The sequence below is a fragment of the Zeugodacus cucurbitae genome, chromosome 3, assembly GCF_028554725.1.
Source record: "Zeugodacus cucurbitae isolate PBARC_wt_2022May chromosome 3, idZeuCucr1.2, whole genome shotgun sequence".
Lineage (NCBI taxonomy): Eukaryota > Metazoa > Arthropoda > Insecta > Diptera > Tephritidae > Zeugodacus > Zeugodacus cucurbitae.
In genome coordinates, this window is record NC_071668.1 from 20,209,521 (window position 1) to 20,232,804 (window position 23,284).

At 38.2% G+C, this 23,284-nt stretch overlaps 1 protein-coding gene and 1 long non-coding RNA gene across 5 annotated transcripts in view; one reads left to right on the forward strand and one right to left on the reverse strand.

Annotated features, from left to right (window-relative positions):
- LOC114804463 (uncharacterized) overlaps positions 1-7,273 on the forward strand; it is a 119,222-nt gene extending 111,949 nt beyond the window's left edge. Inside the window, exons 4-5 of one of the 2 annotated variants that reach the window (XR_003752656.2) lie at positions 6,757-7,061; positions 7,134-7,273. This is a non-coding gene — a long non-coding RNA (uncharacterized LOC114804463). Of the gene's footprint in view, positions 1-6,756; positions 7,062-7,130 lie in introns of both variants that reach the window. The other variant, XR_003752657.2, reaches the window with a different exon arrangement.
- LOC105216404 (calponin homology domain-containing protein DDB_G0272472) overlaps positions 1-23,284 on the reverse strand; it is a 103,231-nt gene that overhangs the window by 9,385 nt on the left and 70,562 nt on the right. For all 3 annotated transcript variants that reach the window (XM_054228133.1, XM_054228132.1, XM_054228134.1), the window contains exons 7-9: positions 7,161-7,306; positions 6,775-6,867; positions 6,187-6,278 (exon numbers count right to left, since the gene is read on the reverse strand). In XM_054228133.1, coding sequence (XP_054084108.1) covers positions 6,187-6,278; positions 6,775-6,867; positions 7,161-7,306 — 331 coding nt within the window. The remainder of the gene's footprint in view (positions 1-6,186; positions 6,279-6,774; positions 6,868-7,160; positions 7,307-23,284) is intronic.

Below are 23,284 nucleotides of genomic sequence, written 5' to 3' on the forward strand. Positions count from 1 at the left end.
ATTCGATTGATTATATGTGAATTTTATATTATTAATCATTTCGGGAGCTTTGTACGGATCTTCTAGAGAGAGAATTTCGTTTAGAATATGGAAATTGGCTCTATTAGTAAATATACACACAAATGAGAAAAATTTGTTTGCCTAATTCTGTTTTTACAAGCTGGATATGCCTTAGGTTGCTTAATTAATAAACGATGAGAAATTTGACTTTCAGAATTGACATTTATACAGACCTTTCGTAACAGAACATAACCAAGAAACTGGATATAAAGTATTTTAAAAACATCTTGACAACTCTGTAAGAACTAAAAACAGATTTTCTACAAAGCAAAAAGCTACAATTTTATAAATTTTCAGCAAGTCTAACGATGCACTAACACAGCCACAAAATACCGTAAGATTCAACAATTAATGTACTCTAGTTAAAGTTAACCTTAAACGCACTCACAAGCGAAAACCGAAACACGGATACATAAACAGAAACAGAAACAGAAACACACGCCTCTAGTTACTGTGAATTGCAAATGTTTGCAGAAAATGTGAAATAGCGAAATTAAAAATTTAAATATGTCACTTGTTCTAATTTGCATTTCGAGTGTCAATCGCGAGCGCGAGCGCTCAAAATGAAAACAACAAAACGTAATATTCTTGCTGTTTAGACAACAACAACAACGGAGCATGAAAAGTACTATGTCAAAATGGCAGCATATTAGGAGAAGGTATTATATGCCGCAGGTTGGTAAGGGAGGAGTGTGCAGAGGTTGAGGTGTATTGCTCGCGGTTCGATTGCGCGTTTACGAAGGTAAATATTTTGACATGCTACTTTGATATGCCGCGAACAAGTGTGTTTTGGCATTTGGCATACGATGACATTTGACATTTGATTGCACACCGAAAGTGGGGGGAGGGGGGTTGAAGGATAATCCCGAAATGTATTCTAAATGATTGTAAGTGTGTGAGTGTATGAGGGAAGTCCTCGATTGAAGGAAGACTTTGACTTCGAAGGCTATAAATGTAGTTAATATGAGGCACAGATCACGACGAAGTAATTCTGGAGACTAAAGAGAGAACAGATTCTGGGAAAATAAATTCCGTTTTCAAGAGGAGGGGTTAGGGAGTCTGAATTCTTAGAACCAAATAATGATGGAACAGAAAACCATAGTTCAATTCAACCGTTTAAGGACCACCCTTATGTAATATTATATATATACTATCTAAGAATATCTTAAAAATATAGCTGTTATCCTTCACTTCATGTTGCTCTCGATAGAGTGACAGCACCGCCATCGGTTAAGTTTAGCTTTTCAATTCACCGCCAACTCGTCTAATATTCAAACTACACAATTTTCTTAGAGCAAAAGCGAACTTGAGCTGAGTTCCCGCACAGCCAAAGAAGTGGAACACAACTACAAGTAGTGGCCCCAATGGTTGAATTATTAATTTTGCCGCGAGATAAGAAATTTTGGCAGTAAAATGTAAATCAACTCGCGAAATGTATGCCTTCAAATGGAATATTTAGCGGCGGGGTTGATGATGGATTTTAAAAATAAGAATGTAGTAAATATTGAAGAAGTGGAAAACTAACGGGTGATTTTTTTGAGGTTAGGATTTTCATGCATTAGTATTTGACAGATCACGTGGGATTTCAGACATGGTGTCAAAGAGAAAGATGCTCAGTATGCTTTGACATTTCATCATGAATAGACTTACTAACGAGCAACGCTTGCAAATCATTGAATTTTATTACCAAAATCAGTGTTCGGTTCGAAATGTGTTTCGCGCTTTACGTCCGATTTATGGTCTACATAATCGACCAAGTGAGCAAACAATTAATGCGATTGTGACCAAGTTTCGCACTCAGTTTACTTTATTGGACATTAAACCAACCACACGAATGCGTACAGTGCGTACAGAAGAGAATATTGCGTCTGTTTCTGAGAGTGTGGCTGAAGACCGTGAAATGTCGATTCGTCGCCGTTCGCAGCAATTGGGTTTGTGTTATTCGACCACATGGAAGATTTTACGCAAAGATCTTGGTGTAAAACCGTATAAAATACAGCTCGTGCAAGAACTGAAGCCGAACGATCTGCCACAACGTCGAATTTTCAGTGAATGGGCCCTAGAAAAGTTGGCAGAAAATCCGCTTTTTTATCGACAAATTTTGTTCAGCGATGAGGCTCATTTCTGGTTGAATGGCTACGTAAATAAGCAAAATTGCCGCATTTGGGGTGAAGAGCAACCAGAAGCCGTTCAAGAACTGCCCATGCATCCCGAAAAATGCACTGTTTGGTGTGGTTTGTACGCTGGTGGAATCATTGGACCGTATTTTTTCAAAGATGCTGTTGGACGCAACGTTACGGTGAATGGCGATCGCTATCGTTCGATGCTAACAAACTTTTTGTTGCCAAAAATGGAAGAACTGAACTTGGTTGACATGTGGTTTCAACAAGATGGCGCTACATGCCACACAGCTCGCGATTCTATGGCCATTTTGAGGGAAAACTTCGGAGAACAATTCATCTCAAGAAATGGACCCGTAAGTTGGCCACCAAGATCATGCGATTTAACGCCTTTAGACTATTTTTTGTGGGGCTACGTCAAGTCTAAAGTCTACAGAAATAAGCCAGCAACTATTCCAGCTTTGGAAGACAACATTTCCGAAGAAATTCGGGCTATTCCGGCCGAAATGCTCGAAAAAGTTGCCCAAAATTGGACTTTCCGAATGGACCACCTAAGACGCAGCCGCGGTCAACATTTAAATGAAATTATCTTCAAAAAGTAAATGTCATGAACCAATCTAACGTTTCAAATAAAGAACCGATGAGATTTTGCAAATTTTATGCGTTTTTTTTTTAAAAAGTTATCAAGCTCTTAAAAAATCACCCTTTATATATAGACACTAGCACATCCATCACACAAATAAATAACTGTAATAAATAAAAAGGATAATCGAACGGCAGCGCCTTAAGTTAGTGACGATTTGATTTGGAATTTTAGGTTATCGGGATTAAAAATTAATTTCCAATACTCAATGCTCACTCACTATTTGAGGGTAATAAGGCTGGAAAGAACCAAAAAATATTTGCGACAAGCGGCTTGAGTCCCTCGGTCCTGTCAGCGAGGTCAAGGAAGCCATAAGCTATATAGAGTAGTTCTAACGATCATCTTAAAGGACGACAAGGCGAATACTATTTGACATCCAACTGAAAATCCAGCCTAGGAGAACTAGGGTATAATGACTATTGGAAGTGGATCGTCAATATATTGTCACGGATCTCGGTCTATATGCCGCATCCTCTAATACGAATGCTATATAAGTTTCAGTCTGAATGCAACATATAAGTTTCAGTCTGAATGCAACGAGTCTTTCAAGCCAAACTGAGGAATATCTGCCGGAACCTTGTACTGTATGAGGCCAAAGTTAGCTCGTCCAAGCGCTTTAGGAATGAACCCTGTGTTATCTACTGCTGCGGTGGATGAGCTTACCGAAGTGTTCAGTTCCTTTTCCACTGAAAACATTGCAAGGGTGCATTGAGGGGTGTAAGTTGAACAAGGATTTCAAGGAAGTTAGGGCTTCTGGTAGACGACTCTTCAATAGGACCTAAAGAAGTAGGGCAATCGACAATTGTAAGTTTACAAGGTGGCACTATCACTATACAAATCCGGCAAAGAAAAGTAGAGAGGACTGTCAGAAATAGTCAAGGTAAGCGAGTATACTCTCAAATCAATCTATTTTCTCTAAAATAACATCTCGGAGTACTTCAACCACTTGACCAATAACAATCAATGAGTGATTTTCATGTCGCTTGAAGGCCTAATGGACCATTATTTTTCACTCTAGAACTCCTGACCTCAACGGTTTATAGTTCTTCGGAGAATTTCGAAGGTATAAGAGGCTAATCATCATTCTTCGAGAGAGCGATTAACTTCTGAATCAGCACATATTACAAAATATCCCATATTTCAAAATGACAGATTCACAGTCAACAACAGTCTTGGAAAATAAGGACATTTTTAAACGTTTCTTTCAATAAATTTCAACCAGTAGTCCCCAATCAAGCAAGTAAAATAATACTCCCACGGCACGCTCCAATGACAGTTCAATTGCTTGCTTTGCTCTTCTCGTTAGCCGCCGAACATTTACATTGGTGTCGTTGTTGGTGTTGGTGTTGGTGGCTTCACAACAACGTTATTGAAAGTTATCGGTGTTTCTTTATTTGTTTTAAACCAAATGTGTTTGGCAAAGTTTTGCATTTACCGGAAATTGCAACTTCAATTCGGTTGTCGGCGGCGTCGGCACGCTGGTGCTGGTGCTGCCGTTCGAAACAAAACAACGGACCTGTGGCATTCAATTGGCCACAGACACCGAGCGGCTCTTGAAACTTTTTCGCAAATTCAATTCGTTTAAGTTATTGCCTCGACGGACGGCCACTGAGTGCCAGTGTGGAGACCTGAGACCTAACGGTGATGATGGTGGTGGTGCTGCGTGGGTGACACACTTTTCTGTGTGTGTCTGTCTGTTGCTGGCTCAACTTTGCATTCACTTTCGTGCCTTTCATGTGTGTTTTTATTTTAAATTTAATATTTGCTTTTATTGCTTTGCTGCTTCCCCAGCGTCGAGGTATTTTAATTTTGTAGCGATTTTACGTTTGAAAAACTTTCCGAGTGCAAAGCAAAGAAGCGAGTCAATGCTTTCGAACAATTTTTTTTCACTGCGTTCAATAGACTCTTTCTTTGTTTGTTTGTGGAACTTTGTCAATAGTTGGGATGGTCGGTTGGTTGGTTGACTGCCTCGGTTTGTTCATTTGCGTGCGCTTCATTTGGTCGAGAAGAGTAGGAGGGGGGAAGCCCAACTTAATTGATATACTTCTATAAATTGGTATTGATTTAATTGTTAGAGCTTGCAAAAAAAGGAATAAAAATTAAAATAAACAAGGGGTTTGAGAGGGTCTTCTGAAGCATTTCAACCCATTGATGGAAATCACAATTCTTTTTTTGGAAAATCTTGAATTTTAGTTCCTCGTCGATCGCAATTCTATGCTTAATTAACATTTCACTTCTCAAATGGACAAACATATGGATGGAATGGATAGACGGACGGACGAATGGATAGATAGATGGATGGACAGACGGATAGATGTATGGATAGACAGACAAACGGACGGATTGATGAAATAAAGGGACGGATGGATGGGCAAATCGACGGGTACCAGGTTGGATAGATCATTGAACAGACGGGTGAAAGGATGGACAGACGGCCGGCTGGATGGACAGACAGACAAATGGATGGACAGACGGATGGATAGACAAACGAACGCATGCCAGGTTGGATAGACGGACGGATGGATGGGCAAATCGACGGGTACCAGGTTGGATAGATCGTTGAACAGACGGATGGAAGAATGGACAGACGGGCGAATGGATGGATAGACAAACGAACACGTGCCAGGTTGGATAGATCCCTGGACGGACGAGCGGAAGGTTGGACATAAGGACGAATGGGTGGGTAAACAGACGCACCGTAGACAGGTTCGATGGACCAACCAAAGGATGGGCCTAGGGACGGATGGATGGATTGACAGACGGGCGGATGGATAGATAGATGAAACGGAATCCAGGTTGGACGGATTGTGGGACGGTCTAGCGGAAAGATGGACATACAGACTGATGGGTGGATAGATAGTTGGACGGATGCCAGTTTGGATGGATTGTTAGATAGACTAGCGGAGTGATGGACATACGGAACGATGAATAGATAGACTGACGAACCGGATGGATTGTTAGACGGCAGGATTGAAGGACGTGCGGGTGCGCTGATAGATGCACGGACTGGCGAATGGTCAAGCGAATGCATGGATTGACAGACGTACGGGGGATGAATGGGCAGAGAACTAGATGAACAGACTGATGAAAATCAATAAATTTTATCATCGTATAAACGGTTGATACAAGCTAATTCATTTACACTTTATATGGTATAATCTGATACAATGAAATGGGAAATCGGTCAATATTATATCATTACTCACAATGTTTCATCTTTTAAAATGATAACTCGGCCAAAGAACAAAATATCTGATTAAAATAAGACATAATTCGGCCGGGGCCGAATTGGAATAATTATCACTATTATTTTATTATATTTTTACATTATAATATTTCTATTTAACAATTTCAACAACTTACTTGGAACGTCGGCAAGTCCAGCACTGCCATGGAGACCAGTAGATTGAAAGTGGCTGCCGCCAAAGAAACTGTGCGCGGCGGAATGCATTCACCTGCAAATTGGATGAATTGTTTAAAGAAAAGAATACAAATAGAAAACTATAAATAAAGAACAATTGAAAGAGTTGTCTTCAAGGTACATAAGATGCATTTGCGCTAACCGGATATGACGCTAATAAAAAAACATAAAAGACTAAAATCACTAATTTCCGCCTGCGCGCATAACTCACGTCGCGTTCGCACATACACACACCGACAAATACAGAAATCTTTGACAGAAAGCCAATCAACTGTTAAATGCACTTTGCACTCGATTAGAATGTACTTAGACGAATGAGTGTGCGAAAGATGTGCGCACTAAAGAGACTGCAATAAATCACCGAATGCTAGAGGAAAAGCGGAATAATGAATCACAGACAAGTGAGAAATGTACTGCGTAAAAGAACTCAACTCTAAGATAGCAATAACAATTAATTTTTGAATTTCACTTCTCTACTTCTTGTTTTTGTAATTGATTTGTTTTTATTGCAGTGGCAGTTAGTTACTCACCGATTGGCAGCACGCACGCGTAGAGCATCGAGACCGAACCGAAAAGTTCCGTGGATTTGGCAGCGCTCAGGAAACGCGTCGCATCTGTGGGTCCTTGAAAGAGAAAAAGGAGGAAAAGAGAAGGAGAAAAACCAACAATTAAAAGTGTGGGTTGATAAAAGTGCAGCAATAATAAAACCCTACAAAGTAAATTTGTCCGACGTATTAGCCCTTGGATGTTAACAAGCACTAACAGCCGTCATAAAGGCACGGACAGCGCTTCAATCACGTTTCTAACGGCAATAAAGGTTGGTTTTGTATTTCACAATAACCGAATCCACATTTCAGCTACTGGTTTTGAGTACATAAATCTATAGCAGCCTTCGCCGCCCTCGCTTGTGACTCACCTGGTGGACAGACGTCAATGAAACGCGTGAGGAAGCCGAGCGTGGCCAGCAATGAGAGCACCACGCTTTGATGACTTTCGATGCACTCGCGTATCTTCATGCAGCGCCGCGACAGGATTTCAATGAGCCCAATGATAACGGCATAGCTGAAAGAAATAAATAAATTAATTAATTTTACTGTATTTTTGTAGCTAAGATATATAAGTATATATGTATATTCATAGGTAGTCTGTTGTCGTACTATAAACCAGTGATTAGGTTTAAATAATTATTTTTATTAAATAAATCAAATAAAAAGTCGCCAGACGGCGCTGACATCGTATTTTTAATAATTTAGCCAGAAAGGAGGTCGATATTGGCAGTGTAGTACCCACACAAAAAGAGATTGGATCTGACCTGAGGGTCTTACTATACATTGCTTAGGTTTTTGAGGTCACGGAATTCGAGCCCGATGTCCATTTAGCCCCATCAGATCAGGGTTTTGATATAACCCCAAAGAACCAATATGGCGGACAGCTTTAGTAAAAATTCATCGGAATCGCTTGAAACTCGCTAATCGGAGGGTTTCGGGGTCGCTGATTACGAATCCGGTATCCGTTTTTCAAAATTCAAAATGGCGGATCCTAAATAGTGGACCCTTTTCTGAAAAATCCATTGGAATCGCGTGAAATTCGCTAATCGGGGGGTTTCGGGGACGCTGATTACGAATCCGGTGTCCGTTTTTCAAAATTCAAAATGGCGTATCCAATATGAAGGACCCTTTTTTGAAAATATTATCGAAATCGCACGGAATTGCCTATTTGGGGGTTTTCGAGGTCGTGAATTACGAGCCCGATGCCCGTTTTTTAAAATTCAAAATGACTGATTCAATATGGTGGACAGCTTTTTTAAAAATATACCGGAATCGTTTGAAATTCCTTATTCGGGGGGTTTTCGGGGTCGCTGATTACGAAGCCATTTGAATTTTCAAAAATGGACACCGGATTCGTAACCAGCGATCACAGAAACCCCTGAATATCGAGCGATTCCGATGAATTTCTCAAAAAAGGTCCGCCATATTAGATCAGCCATTTTGAATTTTGAAAAACGGCCTCAAATTCCTAATCAGCGCACCGAAAACCCTCGAATAGCGAGTTTCGTGCGATTTCGATGATTTTTTCAAAAAAGGTCCGTCATATTGGATCCCCCATTTTGAACTTTGAAAAGCCGACACCGGATTCGTATACAGCGACCCCGAAAACCCACCGAGTAACGAGTTTCAAGCAAATCCGATAAATTTTTCTAAAAAGGGTCCGTCATATTGGATCCCCCATTTTGAATTTTGAAAAACGGACATCGGTTTCATAATTAACGACTCCGAGAACCCCCGAATGGCGAGTTTCAGACGAATCCGATGCATTTATTAAAAAAGGGTGGGCTGTATAGGATCCGCCATTTTGAATTTTGAAAAATGGATACCGGATTCGTAATCAACGACGCCGTAAATCCACGGATAGCGAGATTCAAGCGAACCCGATTTTTATAAAAGCTATCCGCCGTATTGGTTCTTTGGGGTTATGTCAAAACCCTATTCTAGTGGTAGGGTTATACATTGCCAAAGTGTTTGAGGTCACTCAATTCGAATCCGACGTCCATCTAACCTCATCAGGCCTGACATAACCCTAAAAAACCAATATGGTCGGACAGCTTTTGTAAAAATTCGCTTGAAACTCGCTAATCGGAAGGTTTCGGGGTCGCTGATTACGAATCCGGTGTCCGTTTTTCAAAATTCGAAATGGCAGATCCTAACTAGCGGACCCTTTTTTGAAAAATTCATTGGAATCGCTTGAAATTCGCTAATCGGGGGGTTTTGGGGACGCTGATTATGAATCCGATGTCCGTTTTTTTTTTCAAAATTCAAAAGGGCGTATCCAATATGACGGTCCCTTTTTTGAAAAATGCATTGGGATCGCTTAAAATTCGCTAATCGGGGGGTTTTGGGGACGCTGATTATGAATCCGATGTCCGTTTTTTCAAAACCCCTTTTTTTTTGAAAGCTTGAAATTCGCTAATCGGGGGGTTTCGGGGACGCTGATTATGAATCCGATGTCTGTTTTTCAAAATTCAAAATGGCGTATCCAATATAACGGACCCTTTTTTGATAATATCATCGAAATCGCACGGAACTCGCTATTTGGGGGTTTTCGGCGTTGTGGATTACGAACCCGATGTCCGTTTTTAAAAATTCAAAATGACTGATTCAATATGGTGGGCAGCTTTTTTTTTAAATATACCGGAATCGTTTGAAATTCCTTATTCGGGGGGTTTTCGTGGTCGCTGATTACGAAGCCATTTGAATTTTCAAAAACGGACACCGGATTCGTAACCAGAGATCACGGAAACCCCTAAATATCGAGCGATTCCGATGAATTTCTCAAAAAAGGTCCGCCATATTAGATCAGCCATTTTGAATTTTGAAAAACGGCTTCAGATTCCTAATGAGCGCCCTGAAAACTCCCGAATATCGAATTTCGTGCGATTTTGATGAATTTCTCAAAAAAGCCGTCCGCTTAATGGCTTATGTCATTTTGTATTTTGAAAAGCCGACATCGGATTCGTATACAGCGACCCCGAAAACCCTCGAATAACGAGTTTCAAGCAAATCGGATAAATTTTTCAAAAAAGGTCCGCCATATTGGATCCGTTATTTTGAATTTAAAAAAAGGACATCGGATTCATAATTAACGGCACCGAAAACTCCCGAGTAGCGAGTTTCAGGCAAATCCGATGAATTTATCAAAAAAGGGTGGGCTGTATAGGATACGCCATTTTAAATTTTGAAAAATGGATACCAGATTTGTAATCAACGACGCCGTAAATCCACGGATAGCGAGATTCAAGCGAATCCGATGAATTTTTACAAAAGCTGTAGCCGTATTGGTTCTTTGGGGTTATATCAAAACCCTATTCTGATGAGGTTAAATGGACCTCGAATACGGATTCAGCGACCCCAAAAACATAGGGCACACATAGTAAGACCCTCAGGTCAGATCCTTTTTGGTGGCTGGATGGTTTCTTAGCCTACTAGGAAAAAAACGAAAATTTGGTACAAAAGGGGCTATTTATTTCTCTTTTAGCTCGATATAGTCGATGCACGAGTACTCCAAAAGTAGGTAACCGAAGAGGACCACGCTTTTTGAACTTCAAAACATGATGGTTATCAATTCTCCGCCTTCGGAGCCGATAGCAGTGGTGCAGTCCACGTTTTCGAATGTTCTTTGATCCCTGGTGTGTACTAGCATAAAACGCTGCTGTGGAGCGGATATTGATTTTTCTCTGCTTTTCTAAAATCCGCGTACACATGCGCTTTTTCAATGGTCAAGAAATTACGTTTTGGAAAAAATTTTGATCTCGTGAATACAGGGAGGAATTATTGGGATGATTTCACCCTCTATTCAAAGCAAATTCAAAGCAGCTAGCGCGTCCGATATAGTTTTTAATTCGACCGCAGAAGTGGAAGGATTATTAGTGACTGCACCGCTCTTGCACAACTCAGTCGTCCAGTAGTTAATCACAAAAGGATAGACGGTACTCCTACTTATTCTCAGACGGACATACCGAGCTTAACAAGCTCATTAGTCTTACAATTTCCTGTTATTCCGCTGTGCTCCAGGGACCCGAACTGGTCTAATCGCGATGTAACCCTATTCGGCCCGCGAACTTAAGGCTAGTATCGCCTTATGGATACTAATGGAACTTTTGGTGTTGCTCAGCGTCAGTTTACACTGGGTGTATCGGTTCTTTTCTCACGAATCTCTCTTTTTATGGGTTGGGCAGAGCACACATAGGTTCCAATCGGCAAAGAAGCCGACGCACGCACCTTATCAGTGCTTCGCCGTCGTATTTAAATAGCTCGGCCGACAATCCATCGAACCCACCGCTTTGTTGTTCTTCAAGCGTGTAATTGCTATTCGAATTTTTCCATGGTCGGGCAATAGAACATCAGTTCCATCCTCATCGAATGGGGAATCGGATTCCCCATCTCCTGGTGTTATGCCATGACAGCCATTCCGCAGTTGGGAGATGTGTTCCCTCCATAAACCCAGTATGCCATGGACATCAGTCACCATGTCAATATGCAGTAAGGAATTAGGTGTCAAGGTCGGAGTGTTCCGAATCTGTTTAGAGCTCTGATTACCACTTAGTAAAGTAAAGTAAGTATTTTTGAGATAATGAATTAACACCATTATAAACGCTTGTTGCGCTCGGTGGCACGAACCCTTTTTTGCTAAATTAAGCATGGCAAATATTTTACAAGCGTAAAATACATTTAAAAGGTGCAATTGACAACAAATACCCAAATTAAAAGCAACCAAAATAAACAAGAAAAAAATGCAACTAAATAATGGACCTAAACCAGAAAAAGTGCAAAAGTAACGCACTAAACTGTAAATTAAAAGCAATAAAAATGTCAACAACTGCCAAAAAGGCTGCCAACAACAAGGACGATGGCGACATGGCGTGTGATGAAAAGGAAAATCAGTGTAAAGAAGAGAAAATTTGAAAGCAGAGGGAAAAAAATGAAAAAAATTCAAAAAAAGGAAAAAAAAATAAAGTAAAAAATTCCAAAAACATGCAACATAACGGTTTTGAAGCATGCCACACACTCTTTGAAATGTGCAAATATGCGCAATACAATGGCAACACTTTCGGTTATACCGTTATAGCACGAGTAGTATGTAGCACACGCTCGTCACTCCTCACTCCCCACACCCACTTGCCACTACCGGCATGGAAATCGAAATGAAATGACGCGTACGTGTTTTTAAGTAGCGTGTGTATTTGACACTTGTTAAAATATTTGTCCTTTAGCCAATGCTCTCTTTGCATGTATGTATGTATGTATGTATGTATGTGTACACTCGTCATTGGTAGCTTGCCTCTCTGGCATATTCAATGTCATAATCGTGCACGACAACTAAAGACGTGTGGCCGTTATCCTTTTTGCAGCGCTTCTGTGTATCTGTGTGTGTGTGTCTGACTGCCTTTTACTGCTCGAGTGGGTGACAAAAACAGCAACGAAATGGCAAATAACCTCTGTATATATATATATATATATATATATATATATATATATATATATATATGTACGTATGTGTGTGTTTGTTAGCGAAAATAAAATACTTGCTTCATGTGAAATACAGTAAAGTAACGGTATGAAATGAAATGAAAGAAAGCACCGGAAAAATCTAAACCGAAACGCGCAAACAAACTGTTACAATTCACACAAGAGCACAACAACAACACCAACACACACATATATACACATACAAAGAGACACACGAAGTGTTCACAGCAAGTCTACATGAGGCTGCAGCAGACATTTGGATAAATACAAAAATAGAAAAAAACAAAAAATTGAGCAAACAAATGGAGAAAAAATTTCGCCAGTTTGCATTACAGTAATATAATATAAACAACAACAAAAACAAGAAAGAAAAAAATGTTGGTGGTAACGAGACAAGAGCGACTCATCAACACGACATCGACACGTCAATGACAGCATACTTGAGCGCAGAATCACCCAAAAATCTAACGACGAGGGCGGTAGCATTATGCTATCCTTAGTCCTGCCAGATTATTTAACGTACGTGTTTTCTCAACTAACAAGGTTGTTAATTCTATTTTATTTACTCTACATTGGCAACAAAAACACACGCCAGTGTATGTGTGTGTTGCAATTGTATAGATTTCGCCCCTTTTGATAACAACTCGCATCGCATGCTTTGCCAGTGCTATAAGCCAACCACTTGGTTGCTGTATATAAAAAAAATATATATAGATCTTGCTGTAAGTTGTTTATTTTTGTTGGCACTACACTTCAACTTGGCTGCCGCTGTTGGCAAATGACGTGAACAAACAAGTGCATGGGAACTTCAACAGATCGGGTAAGAAAAGCATTGATTCAGAGAGAGGGTGCTATCATGCATACTAAAGACAGGGATGTACTAAGGAACTAAAGATTTCCTGAATATTCATAATATTAGGTTGGCAAATATCTCCCTTCCGCTTTTTTGCTCTTCATTCAATGCTTTATAAAAAGTGTTATAGTGATCGGGATTTAGTTCAAATATATGTATATGCGCCGTTTCGTTCGATAATCTGTTTCTATCCAGACGTCAACTTCATAATACCCCCTCGTATAAGGCCATCCCCCTTCTTATGTGCGCAGAACTCGGACAGCCATTTTTCACAAGCCTCTTTTGAGTTCATCTTTACACCACCAAGGAGCAGGTGGCGCTCTATCCGGGCTATATGGTGGATGCGATAAAACCTCCAATCCGAGCTCCCATAGCTTCTGACGAGTGTGTGGTCTGGCGTTGTCCTGATGGAACACTACACCCTTCCTGTTGGCCAATTCTGGACGCTTCTGGTTCGTCGTCTGCTTCAAGCGGTCCAGTTGTTCGCAGTAGATGGTAGAATTAAGCGTCTGGCCATATGGGATGAATCATAGTGGATGAATCCCTTCCAATCCCACCAAACACACAGCAAAACCTTCCTGGCCGTCAATTCCGGCTTAGCCACTGTTTGGGACGATTCACCGGCCTTCGACCACGACCGTTTTCGCTTGATATTGTCGTATGTGATCCATTTTTCGTCGAAACCATTCCGCAGTTCGAAGTGATAGAGTACCATCCCACAAAACACAATTAATCTCACGGAACGTTTATCTAGTGGACTTGCCTTTAACGAAGGAAATCTTTAAAATAGCGCGAATTTGGGAGTTAGTGAAATCCATGTTTACACGTCTATAACTGTTGAACGCAATATTCAAACTAATCATACATAGCGTCGTTTTGTAGGTTATGTCAGGACCTTTCAAAGATGTATAGTATTGCCAGATACGAGCTCTGTAGCGCATAATACTTATCCGCAAAATTCAAAAGTCAAAAAGGAGGAGGGAAGATGTTTGCCAACCTAATATTACAGAATCAAAATATAAAGTTCACTTTATATTCCTATATACTATATTAGAAATACGAGTCCAGCGATGTTGGCTTAAAAACAAAGCATAAAAAGTGGTAATGAATGCCCAGAAAATATAATTATTAGGGTATTTCAGCCAATATCTGTCAAAAATCCAATAACGAACAAGAAAATCTTTAAGAGAGTTAAGCTTTGGTAAAATTGGTCAATTAAACAGAAATCGCGTCTGGGCTTTAAGTAGTTCATACACTATGAGTGATTCAAAGAGATATTTTATACCCAACCGATGCTTTCTCTTAAGTAGCTTTTTAGCAACCTCAGAGACACACACAGCGCAAGCACGCAAACTTCGTATTAGCAGTACGAATTATCACTGAAAACAAAACACCAGAGGATTTCGGCCGTCCTTCAAAAAAGATGGAAGGAACAAGTTGTTCCGTGAAGACCGCAGCGTTTACGACGAGCTCTAGAACGGAAAATACAAAGACAGAAGCTTGGTCTAGAGGCAAAGGCTAGTGCAAGTAATGGAGGTGCAGCTAAACCTAGCTCTTGGAAACCAACAACAACATCGACAGCCGGAACCAAGCCTAGTAGTCAAAATCAAGCTACTAAGCAGAAGGCGGAGAGAGATACCAGAAGTGAGGTTGCTGGTAGTGCTTTCGCCATAGAATATCCTTTGCTCAAGATCGAAGACGCAAAAAAAAACTAAGTATGCGGGGAAGCGTTGTGCTGCCTACCTACTTAGAAGAGTATATCTTCAACCGCCAACCATGGAGGAGCTCATAAAAGAAGTTCTCGCAGTCAATTAACTGTGCCAATGTGTTATTTAAATGTTATACTCGAACCGCAAGCAACAGCGGTAAAATGGCAAAGGTCTGTTGAAGGGGCTTAACTAAAAGATCGAATTATCATTGGTATCCTGGATGAGGGTAGTGCTCTAATCACCAAGAACAATAGAAGTGGGTGCATGCCACACTGATAAACGTAGTGCGGACGTATTTTTAACCAAACCAGGTCCGGTACCGTCATGTACAGATGCCCATTAGTAGCAGCGCCAGATTAAAATAATAGCCTGTGAGGACGAAAGATCGGTCCAGCTGTATAAAGCCGTAATAGCTAAAGTTGGGGAAATATACCACGGAACAAAGTTAGTAGCGGTCGGCAAAGAAGACATCCCATACCGGCTAAGGGCTAGGGTCTGTATCTCGGCTACCCCCCCAGATAGTCCCCAATAATGTAGCTCATAAGAATATTATGCAATTTTTGAAAATATTTGAGAAGTGAGAAATAATTAGTGAATATAGACACTTTCGTTTACCAAGAGTGTCGCCTAAAATCTAAAACCATCTGCGGAAAGTTTGATAGGGAATCAATAAGCTATATTCCTCGAACCAACGGATTTTTTTTTATCAAATTAAACGCTAAAATAGCCACTGAGTACAATAGAAACAAGGCGAATAAAGTAAAACAACTTAGAGATACTGATTATTTATCTAAGAACTACAACTGACCACCATATTACGAGCAACGAGCTTGCTGAAAGCTCAAATCGAGTACCCTTGAAGTGAATGGGTGGACTTAAAAACATGTTTGCCTAACGTGCAGTACGAATAACATACGAATGTCCTGTTCCTGTTGATTTAGGAAATATATTAAGGATATATTTGTGGTGTTGATGAGTTTGCTTTGAGCTGCCTTCGCTCACTGTTATTTATTTATTTTTGTTTTTTTGTTGAAGTGAAATGCGCAGCTAAAGCTCGCAAGTGTGTAAAGGGTCCACCGAAAGGGCGGTAAAACACGTTTGAATTAAATGGCTGCTGGACACTTTGCGCCCAGATTATGAAGTATGTGGTTAAGGCTATAATAAATTGTGTTGGGTTTGTGGCCATTTTAGGTGTACGCATATTTATCCACTCTACAAGGAAGTGTATATGAGTGTGAGTCGGAGTGTGCGTTTGAGTAAGCGCTTCAAAGCTGTCAACACAAAAATGGACACGTACGCTACACATTTGACAGTGCGGGCTCCTCAAGCGCTGTGAGGCAATGATGGATATGCCTCTTCTGCGAAGGCTAGGTTGAAAGCAAGGAAAAGGAGATTGACGAAGAAGAAAAAAAAAAAACAAAATAGAAATAAAAATAAAAATAAATAAAAGGCATATAAAATAGCAGAAAATAGGAAGAAGGAAAAAAATCAGCGTCAACGAATGGGCAGTTGTTGACATGTACAACAACAAAAACAACAACATACTCATACTAGATGTGACAAATAATATAAATAGGCACCCACAACAGTTTGGGAGCCCCACAAAGAGAGTGTTGTTGCTGTTGTTGCTATTGCGCTCCCACTCCGTAAATACACAATAGCGTCAGCCGCGCTTTGGATTGAGTAATGGACACTTTTATTTTCCGTACACACTTTATGTGCCACTTTTATGTGTCAAAAAGGGTCAAAATGGATTTTGTTTAACAATTTCTCGATGGTGAGAGTGTGTGAGAGTTCGTTGAAGCAAATGAACTATGCGTAACGTGCCAGTTGAAGTCACACACACACACAATTTATTATTTCGATTTGTCATCGCACAGCAATCCGTCATATTAGAGATATTTCGGAATAGAGCAAAAATAACAAAAGCAAAGCAAAAAGGCAGGCAAAAAGCAGAAATGAGTACCCGAGTACTCGAGTGCTGAGTGAGCTGGCAGCACGAAATCATCAACCATAAAAGCTATTCAAGCGTGGCGCACATTTAAACACGGCGAAGGACCCCGTTGGGTAGGAGGTGGAAAGGGTGAAAGCTTCCAGCACAAAAGGCTCACCATGCTGCTGTTATTGTTGTTGTTGTGTGACTGTTAATATTTGAGTATGTCAAAATATTTGCGCACAGCAATTTTCTATATTGTATTTATTTTATTGTACAGTTATTTACCGACAATTATCGGGTAACGCAAACAGTATCAAAAGCAGAGTGCTTGAACCAAGCTGGACCAAAGACACCAAAGGATGCTAAATTAGTGGGTGGTGGGCAAAATATTATTGTAAGCATAGCCAGAAGTGCAAAAGCTACACACAACAACAACAAGGACACATAAAAACAACAACAACACAAAATCAACATCAACAACTCATCCACAACCACATAACTGTACTGCTGATTTAGTGATAATTGATGATGATGACGTTGATACTTGCTGTTGGGTTTGTCATTGTGCTTACAGCAAACAATTGCTTCTACCACATACAGCCACTCTCACACTCAGATATCCACTTCTCATCCACTCTCCCACCCACTCCTACATCGTTCCACTCATTTACTCATTCATTGATTTACTACAACGTGATAAATCACGCATGAATATTGTTTGATTTGATAGTTTTAGTGTGCACAAATCAACATTACTAATTGAAAGGATAATAAAACAAGCTCATTTTCATCGCTTTGTTGTTATTATTGTTTATCGTTAAGTTGTTGTTATTGGCAGATTTATCATGCGATTTTATTTACGCAAATTTTACTTGAATAGCTTGCCACATTTATCTGTTTACCATGCACCACATCTCATCACATTACATGCAGTATATACTGGCTTAATACACAGTTAGTCATGGAAAATGAGCAGATTTGTTGAATAAGCAAACAGAGAAAACAGTTCATGGAAGTTATATGTACTTCAATCAGTATTAAATGCCGAGTGTGTGGAAAAGTTGGCGTAAATAATTGAGATAAATTAAAGAAACTGTCCAATTGCACAAAGAATAAAATAAAATAATATTAAGGACACTTAGTAAAATTGATCAATGGAGAGGAAGGAAGGTAATACAATATATCCTATAAAGATAAGATCGAGATTATATGCTCGCGTATAAAATAAGATAAATTATGCATAGATCAAATCAGTTAAGTTAAGGTAAGTCATGTTAAGTTAAGTTCAGATAAGTTATTAAGTCTACAACTTTGCTTACGCCGTTTTTTTTTTTTGTAAATCGCTAGCTAGGATGAAGACCAGTGCTTGACCCTAGAGACATTCCCGCAAATGTTGAGAATTCGGCTCAAAAAGTGACATTTGGACAGTTGAGAATAAGTTTGGGATGCAAACAGTTCTCTACAAATATTTTGTTGGGTTAATGTTGGTACAAATGTCCAAGATCGATATAAAACGATTTAATCGACCAGTGCTTGGCCCTAGAGACATCTATTGGAAAACGGCAAAGTTGTAGACCTAATAATTTTCCTTAAGTTAAAATAAGTCGATAAGCTAATTACTTCTAGTCGCAGATCAGTTCAAAGAAGTTATGTGAAGGTAAGTTAAATTCAGATGAGTTAAGATTCCTAAAGTTAAACCAATAAGCTAACTATTTCTAGTCGCGGATCATATCATATAAGTTAAGTAAACGTTAGTTAAGTTATGTAAAATTTCTTTAAGTAAAGATAAGCAAATTATCACAAGTCGAAAAAAATTTGTTAAGTTAAGGTAAGTCAAGGTAAGTTAAGTAAAGTTTCCTTAAGTAAAGATACGCAGAAAAACTAATAATTTAAGTTAAGGCGAGTTACGTTAAGAATATTTTAAGTTTCTTTAAGTTTAAAAAAATGAGGTTATATAAAGATAGGATAAGATGAGGTACGATAAGATAATTATTTCTAGATGCGGAGCAGCTCAGTTAAGTAATAATATGTTAAGTTAATATAAGGGGTTAGGGGTAGTCAGGATTTTCAAAAATTTTGAAAATTGCATTTTCGTTAAGTGTTATATAAGAAAAATATTCTCTGAAAATTTTAAGTTGATCCGATAATAACTTTTCGAGTTATTCGACAAATAACAAAGATCGCTCGGACGCTCCAAAACGCTCGTGTGAAACTTTAAATGCGGTTTTCTCTCAATGAAATTTATACAGATTTTAGAATACATAATAAACTCAGGCCTGATCGAAGGATATTTTTCAAAATTTCGATTTTTTAAGACCAATTTTCCCGAAAATCTAGAACAAAATTTCGTGAGGCCGCCATTTTGCTAAGTTTCGGATCAGGCCCAGGATTATCTATTTATAAAACTATTTTTTTTTATCCGATTGATTTTCGATGAATCTCCAAGGACTTATGATTGTCACCGCAAGGACCTTTTTTTTTTGAACCTGCGTCAACACAGACAGCTATAACTTTGGAAATTATATTTTTTTTCACATTTTCGTGACTTTAAGTCGAAACATTGTATAATAATGCCATATTATTACTTTTGTAAAATAACATGATTTAATAGCAAAAAAAAATTACTGAAAATTCTCATTTTTTCATGTCTCTGACTACCGCTAACCCCATAAGTTTGAATAATATTAATACAGGATGTGATATATTTATTTCCGTAAGCTTTCCCCGTTATATTCTTAAATTCCGCCATTTTTTTAATCAAAATTTTTAAGACAAGTTAAGCTAAAATTAAGTAAAGTTTAGTTAAAAGTTTAAAGTTAAGATAGGAAAAGTGATATCCTTAAGAAAATATTTAAAAAAAATATATATATAAATTTGACAATTTTGTTATTTGCCGCACAATAACAATATCCCCTAACAACAATATCTTCAACACTATAGTACTACAAAATGTGTCTAATTAAATACCGCCAGAATAACTTTAGTTTGAAACCAATTTTGTATTATTATCAGCATTATTTAGTTCGAAAATCATCATTTTAGTTCAGCGAGAAACATTTTTCGAACTACAGAAATATATCAAAGTGACTATATATCAAAAATAGTGCAGATTAGTACCAATCGAAGACCCAAGATGAAATGTTCTAACAATAGCTGAAGGCTTTCAACACTTTATGCTACCGAAGTAATAATTACTACATATTTGGAAAAAGAGAAAGAAAACATGTGAAACAGTTAAAATCATTAAAAATTTAAACAAAGTTGACAACCCGATCTTCCTGATAGAATAACGACAATCCTTTGATACAAATTTCTTGCCGATTGTCACGCATATTGAATGAGAATGTTTAGTTAATAATATTTTAAGAAACATTTCCAATTACTATAAAAAATTACCAATTCATATCAATGGATATGAGATCGGTTATTGTTCTTAAGTTACCAGCTATACTATAGGTCCGGATCTTGAAGAAAACTTCTAGTTATAATTTTGGAATATGTTAATTGAGTTAAGGACTCAAAACCAGTTATAAAATTAGACCATTTTCTTTAGAAGAGAAGCATTGAATATTATTCCGTGTAGTATCTAAAAAGAAGTAGAAGGTCTAGCGACTACACTTGGAAAATATTGTTGGGTCGCGCTGGTACATTGAATGAAACTTATAAAATAACAAGTAAGGAAGGGCTAAGTTCGGGTGTAACCGAACATTTTATACTCTCGCAATTTATTTATTTAACTTTATTTTATTATAAATACGTCATATATATTGTATAAAGTCCATTGAAAGGTGGACACCCTAATATTAGGTTAAAAGCACCGAGGTCCTCGTGTTCGATATATGGGGTCTTAAAAACCTATGGTCCAATTTCGGCGATTTTTAGAATGGGGCTGCCACACTATTAACATAATATTTGTGCAAAGTTCTGCACCGATATCTTCACTAGTGCTTACTTTATATATTGTAAAGTAAACGATTCAGATCGTCTTCAAAGTTCTGGTATATAGGAAGTAGTCGTGGTTAAGAAGCGATTTGGCCTATTTTCACAACATATCATTGGGATGTAATGTTTGATGATGAGGATGATATTTCTTTGAAATCGGTCGAGTAGTTCCTGAGATATGGTTTGTGACCCATAAGTGGGCGACGCCAACGCCCATTTTCCATTTTGTAAAAAAATCTGAGTGCAGCTTTCATCTGCCATTTCTTATGTGAAATTTAGTGTTTGTGACGTTTTTCGTTAGTGAGTTAACCCACTTTTAGTAATTTTCAACCTAACTTTTGTATGGGAGGTGGGCGTGGTTATGATCCGATTTCTTTAATTTTTGGACTGTATGAGGAAGTGTCTAAAAAAAACGACTGCAGAAAGTTTGGTTTATATAGCTCTATTGGTTTGCGAGATATGTACAAAAAACTTAGTAGGGGGCGGGGCCACGCCCACTTCCCCAAAAAAATTACATCCAAATATGCCCCTTCATAGTGCGATCCTTCATACCAAATTTATTATTTCCATAGCTTTATTTATGGCTTAGTTATGGCACTTTATGTGTTTTCGGTTTTCGCCATTTTGTGGGCGTAGCAGTGGTCCGATTTTGCTCAACCTTCCTATGGTGCCAAGAAATAAGTGTGCCAAGTTTCATCAAGATATCTTAATTTTTACTCAAGTTACAGCTTGCACAGACGGACGGACAGACAGACATTCGGATTTGAACTCCACTCTTCACCTTGATCACTTTGGTATATATAACCCTATATCTAACTCGTTTAGTTTTGGGTGTTACAAACAACCGTTATGTGAACAAAACTATAATACTCACTTTATTAACATTTGTTGCGAGAGTATAAAAATAAAATGAAATTTTTAACAAACTGTCTAAAAGGAGTCACAAAAGACTTTGTTATTTTAACCAAAAACATATTAACATACTCGAGAGCAACTCTCAGCCTCTGAGCGTTTGCGAAATAAGATCTTCAGCGAAATAAAGAAAAACACAAATACCAGCATAATTGCATACTGCAAACAGCATTGGAATTAAACGACAACACTTTCTCGAAGTTATAAATGCACATCCTTTGGAGAATATGTTGGTATATATGTATGTATATAATATTTGTGTATATCAATTTGCAGTTTCAGCATGCACTTGCAGCACAACCATAATCGAATTCGAAAACAGAGGCGAAAAATGTTACGCAGAATAATATCCCATGCAATGCAGTAAGGATAACACGTAGCTGTTGAAGAAAGCGGGGAGAATAATAAAGATTTAATGCGAGAAGCGTGCCAGTAATTTGCATTCACACAGAATAATTTCGACTGGATCAACAGCAAGCAGGCAAAAGTGGAAGCACGCACAAACACATATATACACACACATTGGAATAATATTGAAGCATACATACAGGCGCACTACAGTGCAGACTTGTCTGTTATGGTATATGCCTTGTGCAGTTACATTTGTTTGTTTTTTGTATTTTAACTTTTGCTCTGCAAAAATTTTGCGTAAATTAAAGAACACCAACTAAAAGAAAGTTAGCGCTAGAGTAGAGAACTCAGACGTATGCGAAAAACACACAAAGTTTCCATGCAAATGAAGTTGTGCATAGTTGTAGTGAGAAGATTCATCTATCTGTATATACATATAGAAATGTATTTATATGTATGTATGTAGAAGTCGTCACTTGCGACTGGCAAAGAAAATACATAAAAATGATTCAGAGAAAGCATCGAAGTAGACTAAAGTTTAACTGAAATGTCTATAAATCTTTGATGGAAAACTTATTTACATTGACTTATGCACCAATCAGACTCATAACTGGGAGAGCAACATTTTTTTGTGGAAAAGTGAATAGTGTGAGCATAATTTATATACTTATCAGGCAATGAAAATATCCAAATTATTTTATGGTTGTCTGGAAAGCGAAGGGTTTTGTCCATCTAACTATTTGGAACATAATGAAAAATTTAAAAATGGGCGTTGCCACATACTTCAAATGTAAATCGAAATTCGGTTGGCAACTGCTTAAAATGTCATGCCAAATAAATGAATGTGATGTAAACAGTAGAGCTTTAATAAGGTTTATAATCGAAAATATTTCAAGATCATGGTTGCCACTTATTTATTTAAAAGTTTAAAAAATTTGATAAAACAAACTAAATATTATAATGTGGATACAAAACTGAGAAGATTAGGAATTTTTTGTATTAAAAAATTAATTTGGGAAATGCCTCCTGTTCATTTTTGTAATGGAAAAATTAAGAACTGGCGTTGCCACATACTTGAACTGTTAATCGAAATCAGTTGCCAACGGTTTAAAAATGGCTAAACGGCTAAAATAAAAGTAAAATAAACAAAAGAGCTTTAATTGAAAATATTGTTTGTTCAGGGTTGCCACTCAATTATTTCAAAGCTTATAAAAATGATAACATAAACGAATTATTAAAATTATGGGTATACAACTCATTATATTTAGGAAGTCTTACCATAAAAAAATATTTTTGAGATGGGTGGAAGGAGCA